The sequence below is a fragment of the Macrobrachium nipponense genome, chromosome 13 (assembly GCF_015104395.2).
Source record: "Macrobrachium nipponense isolate FS-2020 chromosome 13, ASM1510439v2, whole genome shotgun sequence".
Lineage (NCBI taxonomy): Eukaryota > Metazoa > Arthropoda > Malacostraca > Decapoda > Palaemonidae > Macrobrachium > Macrobrachium nipponense.
Window position 1 is genome coordinate 15,702,493 of NC_087206.1, and position 10,000 is coordinate 15,712,492.

At 33.5% G+C, this 10,000-nt stretch overlaps 1 protein-coding gene across 2 annotated transcripts in view; it reads left to right on the forward strand.

Annotated features, from left to right (window-relative positions):
- The window catches only part of LOC135225658 (uncharacterized), a 230,601-nt gene that overhangs the window by 203,047 nt on the left and 17,554 nt on the right, over positions 1 to 10,000 (forward strand). The window contains exons 1-2 of one of the 2 annotated variants that reach the window (XM_064264992.1): positions 988 to 1,088; positions 7,264 to 7,316. In XM_064264992.1, the coding sequence (XP_064121062.1) occupies positions 1,018 to 1,088; positions 7,264 to 7,316 (124 nt within the window). In that variant the 5' untranslated portion in view covers positions 988 to 1,017. Of the gene's footprint in view, positions 1 to 987; positions 1,089 to 7,263; positions 7,317 to 10,000 lie in introns of those variants that run through there. The other variant, XM_064264993.1, reaches the window with a different exon arrangement.

Here is a 10,000-nt window from a genome sequence, read left to right on the forward strand (position 1 = left end):
TAAGATCTTCCTAACAATATCTGAGTAAAATCATAACCTTGATATTGCAGCGCTTCGAATTTCTGGCTCCTATAGAAATTTTTCAACTCAAATTATAGTCGTCCCTAAATCTATAATACACTGAACGGAATCTGCAACACAATAAGACGAGTAGATATCTAACAATCAGAAACAAACCTCATCGAGTTAGTTTAAGAAAGCTCTCTCTAAAATCAGATCTTTATAGTAAAACCCAGCTAAAACGGGAAAACCACAGAGACAAATTAGCCACATCAGTTCACACTCTATAGTGGTGTCAGTTTTTGAAAATGTTCGCTGTAATTAATTTGAAAGCATGAGTATTCCTTTTATTTGTTGTACGTATGAAATATCGGAACTGGTTTTCGATTAATATTGAGCATAACAAACTTTCTTTGAATTTCAAGCACGCCGTTGAGTTGTCCTACTAAAAGGTGTTGCTTTGCCCCTCCAAATTATTTGAATGATTATTTTTGTCACCTGTATGTCACTTTCCTTTCCCTTTTCGTTTGCTCTCGTTCTTCTTCCTGTCTGAACATATTTTTTTTTTTCTCCTTGGTGTGACACCTACGATTATTTGTGGCATTTTTTACTCGCTTTTTTTGTCCCGATCTCCCTTCCTTGGCAATAATCTACCCGACCCCGGCATTTCTCCAACTTTCCAGGAGCGGCCCCAAGAGAAAGCTGGGTAGAGAACGGCTCCGTGCCAGACATGTCTTCGCATTAAACTTGACCTAAAGCAAAAGAAAAGTAATAAATAATAAAATAACTTACGAGAGCACAGCGCTCTTTACTCCATTGCATAAACACAGATTTAATTACGGCGTATATTATGATGAGGCAATGGGACGCCATGTAAAAGGGGAGAAATCACAGAACAGAAGGAATAAAAGTGATATTATAGTGAGCACCCATCCCTTGCTTTCTTTTGGGGCCTTGACTCTCCGCGCATGCGCAGCTACGCCACGCAGGCTCCGCTGGATCCAGGTAGGGAAGCCGATGGTAACCGCGAAGACAGACAGTTTGTTCCCTCAACGCTTAGTGATTGGATGTGCTAAAAATACTGTCCGGTTAGTGATGCTAAGTTATTTGTTCTTGAACGCTAAGATTTTAGCAACATGAGAAGTTTAAATTTGATGACTATGATAGCTCAAAACGTTTGTGAAGACAGTGGTTCTGGAGTTGTATATTTTTAACAGTACTGCGTTTTTTTTTAGATTAACTGGTTCTTTATATATATATATATATATATATATATATATATGTATATATATATATATATATATATATATATTATATATATATAGTATTTATGTATGTGTGTGTGTAATGATTTTTCCTATGCATTCGGTTCACACATGAGCATTCGAACGTTCACGTACTTTATGCTGCATGGAAAAGCATCTTTTTTCTTTAATTTAGACTATTATAAATAAAACTTATCTTTTGAATACATATGTTAGTAAAAGTGATAGTATATCTATAAATATTATTAACTTGAAGTTATATTTATTAGAGTAACGAAAATTTGTCAAGAAAAGAATGAAGAAAATAAATAAGAATAAAAAACACGTAAAAGTAGAGCACATTACCTGACCAATTCACGCTGTAGTTATCTTCGTCACTAACCGTTAATCAAGCCGTCATATTCACTTACCTGTAAATGACAACATTTCACTGTTTTAGCTTATTTGAACGGTCAGTGGCCTACATACTACTTGAACATGTTATTTCGTTACATTTTCCCTTTTTATTTTATATCATGCAAATAAGTGGTTAATTTACAAGTGTCCTTGAAATCATATTTATTCATTAACTGGCTGTATACTAATTGTGAAAGTACTTTAGTATATCTTTTTATCAGTTTTACATCCGTCATATTTGCTTCTGTTGCTTTGTGGGAGGGTTTTAATCAGAAATACTACTCAAATAATTTCATAAATACTTATACTCTTTACAAAGTCTTGTCTGGCCTTATATTCTTGCTTAAACAAGATATTTTAGATTGTAGAACCTAATAATTAAAAGATTAGAATGATTCTTTAGTTAAAAGTTGAAAATCTTTAAAGAGAAGAAATGGAACGATAACAATAAATGAAAAATTCAAATGTCAATCAAACCTGCACGAGATCAACATTTAAAACGTAATAACCAGTTTGAATCACATGGCACGACAACATGCGCATCTAATTGAGCTTCATTCCTGTATGAAATGGAACAGATTTGCGGGCTCATGCATACTATATCCCGCAGAGGAGAGAAGGCACGCGATCTGTTTGAAAAGCAGTGTCATGTTAGAATCTTACTAAAGTACATCTCTAATACTATTATTACCTTACTGTTGACGGCTCTGCTAACGCTGGTGCTGTAAAGACCCTTTCATACCAATATAGTACATCAGCTGTTACCGTTACCATACAGTAAAAAGCAGGTGCTATTTTAAAGATATTTTATATTCTAATCAGCTACTATTACTGCTACTATTACGGATACCTCTAGTACCGGTATAATATAAGTAAGATTGATTAATTCTCCTCCCCCCCGCCACCACGACCACCACCGAAATAAAGAACCTAATAACAGATGCGTTTTTTGTTAATCTTCTTTTTCATTATATCTTAGGTAATCTCGCCTCCTGGCAGTGTAATTAATTAGTGAGGGTCGAGTGGGAGCTTACAGATTATGGGGTAACCTTACTCCATTACTAAGTTATTAGGAGCTTCTGATGTTGGATGGTAAAAATAATGTACATTGTACAGGATTTTGAACTCCAAAATGATGGTATCTGTGTCTTATCTGATGATGTCATTGCACCTGATGATGTACACATTCATATAATGAGCTAATGGTGCTCTAAATACCTGATGGTGTATGGTGTGCATTGTCAAGGGGAGTTTACGTTTTTTCTTACCTGATAATTTTGAGCGTTCATGTAGGTGCTCATTGCAACTGTAGGCATATTTAAAAGTGTTTTTAATTAGAAATGTTAACAGATATACCATTGTAAGAGATATTTATGAGACTGCAGGACCATTTAAATGTATTTTTATTTAAGAATGTCAGTGTAATTAGTTTAGTAGATGTAACTTGACAGGGATTGTATTATCTTTCCTATTGTTGTCGGTGTTATGATTAACAATATTGTATACTGTTAATGAATTTTTTTGTTATTATTGCTGTTTTTATAGTTTAATTCAAGTTCTCAATCTTATCACGATACATACCAATAGCATAATAACTGAAGGAAATTTCTTGTTTATTTCTATTTGATTAAAACTCTTCTGCCTGCTTGTCTGTCTTTCTGTCCGTCAAGGATAATGAAAAAGCTATTACTTGAGGGCATGTTAATTCAACTTCCTTGACAATAGTTATTAAAGCTTCGAAAGGTTCAAGTGAATTTTCATTCACTTTTAGCCAACCGTATCAGAAAAGATGTAATTATTCAGCAAACTAATAAACAAGATTTATCAGAGTCCTCGGTCAAAATGAGACCCAAGATTCCAACTACGAGAGAGAGAGAGAGAGAGAGAGAGAGAGAGAGAGAGAGAGAGAGAGAGAGAGAGAGAGAGAGAGAGTTCACTTATAAGATATGCTCAAAGAGTTGATGGCTCTTCATCTTCTGATGAAGTGTTTTAATTTCATATAATTATTCAACTAATTACGTAGTAATTAGGCTTAGGTTATCAGTCAATTAGTCATTGGTTAAAATTACCGTCAACTAATAAAGTTTTATGAGATACAGCCAACGTTTAGCCAATTGATTAACGTTTAATAGGGCGATGGTCGTCTTAGTATTTCGTAACACTTCTTCCGTAGCATTGACCTTGAATATTGAATAATGTAATGTATATATGTATATATATATATATATATGTATATATATATATATATATATATATATATATATATATTACTATATACTACATACATACTACGTAGATACATACATACGTTTATATACACGTGTGCGTGCGTGTTTACGTATGTAAAAGTCACAAAGGTTTCTTAACTTCTCGAGCTCTCAGATAGATAGATATATCAAAATTATTTTTATAGATTACAACATGCACGCCATAACAATGGCTTTAGCAAAGGGAATGCAACTAAACGTACTATTATGTTTTCATTATTACATATTACAGTTTGACACAAAGAGAAAATCGGAGTCGAGAGAAAAGAATTAAATTAGAGAACTAAAAATAAGCAAACGATGTTTAAATGAAAATGATGTGACTGTAATTTTGTAATGACAACATAATGATGATTTATTGCTTTTAATTATAAGTTTGAACTGCTGCTTCTTGTGTTTCAACATTAAAAGTAGATAAACATCTGGTACATTATTATTTCAGCCGTAACACTATAACCTCTATTACAATCTTGCCTTTTTTAAAATAACACAGACTTATTAAGTTACCGGTACTCTCTCTCTCTCTCTCTCTCTCTCTCTCTCTCTCTCTCTCTCTCTCTCTCTCTCTCTCTCACCACGCCCCTAGCCCCTGCTGAGTACCCAGACGGCCACTTTGGAATTTAGAAAAGCAAAGTGATCGTCCGTACCATTACTTTCATTTAATTGTTACACCTGCGAATCATAGAGCTATTGTATGCGCAAAACTACAAAAGAATAGTTTTTACACTATTATTTATAGTAGTAGGTTGTACAGAGCGCAATTATATAATTCACTATGAATATTGCGATATTAGGCATATATATGTTAACAATCCCGTTGGAAATTATATATATATAATATAATATATATAATATAATATATAATATATATATATATATTAATATATTATATAACCGTTTATACTAAACCCAGTAGAGATCAATTATCTAACCATTTTAGCTTAAATAATATTCATGGATTAACCTATTACGCCTTTGAATTGTAATAACGCAACCTTTGGAATCAATCATAATCATTTTATAATAACAGGAATTCATCTACTTCATAAACTGATTTATTTATTTGTCGACATATCTTCATTGTCTTGCCCTAGATCTATTTTTATTTACCCTAATATTCTATTTTCTAAATAATAATAATCATTCCTGTATGATGCTGAGATGAGGAAAATCTCCATAGATCCTTAAATATTATTTTCCTGTCGTATACCGCATGCGTTTAATGCACGATCCGTGCTCATTATTTTTAATGTGCAGTTCTGTATTTTTCTTCTGTTCAGTTCTGATATTTGAGAGCGAATGTTTTTACTTTCTGCAGCCATTTTAACTATTTTCACTTTTACTCTGCGAGATATTTATGTGGAATCATGGAAGATATTATATCGTAATTCATACTTTCACTTTTTTGCTACAAGAAAATGAGCAGGATACGTTTACAGTTTTGAAGTTAGAAGCTATGATATTCATGGAAAAGAATCTAGATTACATTCATGATTTAATAAAATTTATAAGATTTACTGTAGTCAAAGAAAACTCATAATCACATGAATCAATAAAATGGAAAAGTAAATCCACAATATAGTGTCTGTTTGATTTTGTAATTTACAATACAAAGCAAAAAGCTTTCGATGCCCCTGCACGGCCCTCCTTGTCAATCTCTTGACAAGGAGGACCGTGCAGGACATCCGAAAGCTTTCTGCTTTGTATTTCAAATTATAAAATGAAACGGACACACCACTTTGGATTTACTTTTCCATTTACTGTATTTACGAATGATCTCGTATGTGTTACCGTGATTCTAACGTTCAGAATCTGAAACGAAATAATATTATCCATTTATATTTTTCCATATACTTTTACACAATGCACCTGCTTATATTCTTGTTAATGAGGGGAGTTGGTTCATAACTAGGAACTAATCATTCATAATTAGGAGAAAGGCACAGCCTTCAGACAGGTCACACGAGGAGAAAGGACTTCCTGCACAAGATGTGGCTGGCTGCTTTGTTGTATGACTCGCCTTTTTTTTTTTTACTGTTTATACATAGGACGTCGCAAGATAATTTGTAATCAGTTAATTATGCACAGAAACTAAATCATACATGAATTTCGTGAGTGTCAATATAAATGTCATGGTATTGATGCTTGTATTGGGATCGTAATGTTTGTTAATAGGCAGTGTCTTATGGAGACTTATAGTGTGGTATGGTTATTATTACCCTTGTACTAGCATTACAGTATTGAATAATATATGAAATTAAATGATAGTTAGGTTATTAGGAAAATTGAATTAATCTTTGAGGATTATCCTCTTATTCTTGAAACAGTTTTTCAAAGCAGTAAACACACACCAGAACACTATATATATTATATATATATAGTATAGATATATATATTATATATTATATATATATATATATATATATATTATATCATAATCTAATATGTATATATATATATATTTTATATATAATGTGTGTACTGTATATATGTGTGTGTTTGTGTTTGTTTGTTTGTTTGTGTACCTAAAAATGGTTTGAAACTAATCAGTTTTGCTAATTTTGTTATTAAATATATTGTTAGTCTTTCGGGTGTTAACATGCTTTTATATTGATGATATGAAAATAGCTCAAAAACATTTTCTTACAAAGGTCTGACATATCATGGACTACATTCCACTACCGATCATCTTGGACCTTTCTTTCATCTTTTAATGTCAATGGACTCACTCAGTCAGTCACTTCTATTACCATTTTTTTCTGGAGTGCAAAATGGCATTGCATTCACTTCAGTATTTTCCGTTTATTGCTTATACTGACTTTTCCTGATAATGCTAATAAAAAAGAGGTTCATTTTGCACAACATTTTGCATGAACAGCTGAAATCACTACAAATTATTAGCAGGTTCTCTGTCATGGTGCGAGGATTTTACAGTGTTCCTTTATTTCGTTGATCGCATGGGATGCACCATGCATATTCTTTGCTTGCACTCTTCTAGTTTCCCCTAACTTAATAAAATATCAGGTGACTACAACCATAAGGTTCTAATTGTTGGGGTTTGCTGTAGTTTATGGTAGTTTTTAAGATACTAAGTTTTGTCTCCATACTAAAATTAGGGTTTAAAAACATTAATTTTACTTAAGGGGTCTCTTCATGATATGGCAAATATTTCTATTTTGTTTTAAAGAATATATATATTATTACTCTACTTTTAGGAAGTGCGCTTAAAATCTATTGAAAATACTTTCTTTGTTACGTTTTCTTTTATAATTTTTGACGTTGTTATCATTTCATGAAATATATTTAATTTATTAAAAACACTTTTTCTCTTCTAGACTGAACTTCGGCAACAATGAGGACCATATTTGCATTAACCCTTCTACTTATGGTAAGTATTTTGTATATTTTAAGCTGATTATTGTATATATGGTAGCTAAGGTCTTCTAGCGCATCTTTCATAAAAACACTTCCCATTTGTTACAACAAACGGTATTTTGATTTATATTCTAATCGTTAGTAGTTTTGAGTAAATAGTTATAAATATGGTGAGATATTTCTGTTCGCCTAACTATAACTAATTATTATATATTTCCATCTTTAGAGGTGACCGCACTCTATCTTTATCTCAAGTTTTTATTTTTGTTTTTTATTTTAGTTAACGCTCGTAAGGGGAAGTAAAGAAATAGTGATGGAATGTATCAAGATAATTGAACGCATCTTAAGTCCAAAGAGAGAGAAGAGTAAGTGAGATAGAGGAGGGAGAGAAGGATGGGGGGATGGGGGGGGAGAGAACGGAGATAGGACGAAGAGATGGATGAGGAAGAGAGCAGGGGAGCATGTTGTTACGATAAGATGTGAGCCTATAAACCGGAAGCATCTGTTTGGTAAAGTTCAAACCAGTTCCTGTGAGAGAGTGACTGAGAATAGCAACTTAGCTTTCTTAGTTAGTTTTCTCCTAATTTGATTTATCATTGTTTTATATCCTTATCTGTTGTCCTAATGTTCATCATAATGATGATTTTTTGGGTCATATAGCCATTTGATGTGCTAAAATATGTTTTGTGCTAAAGTTATGCTTTATAAAATCTTTGATGCTTTGTGCCATCAAGCCCTTATTATTACATATTTGTGCCACGGGTGATGTTTCATTTGTAAATGGTACTGTATCTATTAAATCAAAAAAGGAAGCAGCCGGATATTTCCAAAGCATGCCCATATGCGGAGAAGAAGAGACGCTGCTGACTGCTTTCTACATCTGAACAGAAATAAATTCAACGTCTTTTTTTTTTTTTTTTTTTTTTTTTTTTTTTTTTATTAGTGGTGCGTGTGTGCGCGTATGCGTGTAGCGACGATGCGTCGCAGCTGGGCGTGTCCCACATTTTCATTTATATTTTTTATAATCTTTCGGCTTCTGTAATCTGATCGGATTACAGCGTTGTGGAATTTGCTTTCACTCCAACACTCCGGGTTGAGAAGGTCACTGACATCAGGCTATTTTTTGTGTGAAGAGTATAATATTTTAATATAAACGGAAGCTGATGAATGCTTTGAAATAACTGTTGTTTTGTGAAAGTTACACGTGTATATACTATATATATATATATATTATATATATATATATATATATATTATGTGTGTGTGTGTATATATATATATATGTATATATATCACGTATGCATATACAATCACATTTATCACAAGGACGAGTCAGATATTCAAGAAGATAATACTTTCTTCTACTTGGAATCAATGAGTGCCTCTTTACGTGAAAAAACTAGTTCCTAGGAAAATCCAAATGACTTATGTTATAACTCGTTTCGTTTTGTCTAGTCAGAAGGTAATTTCCGGCTCGGGCTTTCAAAGGAAAACGAGGAGTTAGAAAATTTCCTCTGTGAAGGTGGGACATTTGATTGTCGAGAGCATTCCTCGCAAAATGCCATCCTGAGTGAAAGTACGGTCGAGATACCTACCTGTGTCTTTGCATGCTTCAGTGCACCGATCAGCGTATACATACATACGGACATACACTGTATAGTTGGGCATGAACGTTCTCTCTCTCTCTCTCTCTCTCTCTCTCTCTCTCTCGTTTTTTTATATCTCTACTCTATGGCGGACGCTTATCTCTACCTTCTTTACCTTGGTTTATTTATACTTCTTTATAGACGTAACCGTCCATGTGCTCTCTCTCTCTCTCTCTCTCTCTCTCTCTCTCTCTCTCTCTCTCTATAAGTATGCGACTGGTAACTAACGCCTTTAGGCTCGGTCCTCCTCAGTATCGATAAAAACCGCAAGGCGACCGGAACAGAATTCTGACCGGGTTACAGTTTTCCTGTAAGAAAGTTTCGGATGAGGTGAACCTGTTCGGGTTTTTTTTGCTCTCTCTCTCTCTCTCTCTCTCTCTCTCTCTCTCTCTCTCTCTCTCTCTCTCTCTCTCTCTTAGTTAACTAGTTGGGTCTGCAGGAGTAACAGCATAACCCTTTCACATTTCCTAAGAAATACACACACACACATATGAATTATGATATGTATTTATATTATATATATGTTTATTTATTTATGGTTCTCTCTCTCTCTCTCTCTCTCTCTCTCTCTCTCTCTCTCTCTCTCTCTCTCTCTCTCTCTTTTTGTCAAGATTTTTTTTTCTTACACCTGAAACCTACCAATCGAGACTCCTCGAGTGGAAGGAACCAGAAATAAAACTTGTTCATGAATAGGGTCAAGTAGCCCAGACACTTCCGCCAGAGAGAGAGAGAGAGAGAGAGAGAAGAGAGAGAGAGAGAGAGAGAGAGAGAGTTTTTACATAGATAATGCGGGATATTTACTTCATTGATCGTTATATGGGAACTAGGTTAGTAATTATCTTGAAGACAGTGTTATATGCGTTTTGAAAGGTATATAAACATCAAATAGTTAGGTTTCTCTCAGTTGAGGTGAGGCATAGACATACACAATGATACAAACAAGAAAAACACAGGATATAATTAAGACATGCTTGAAATAATGATGTCACTGCAAAACGTCAGCAACAAAAGAAAGGAAATAATTAAAACATTAAAAACTAAAACAGTAAAA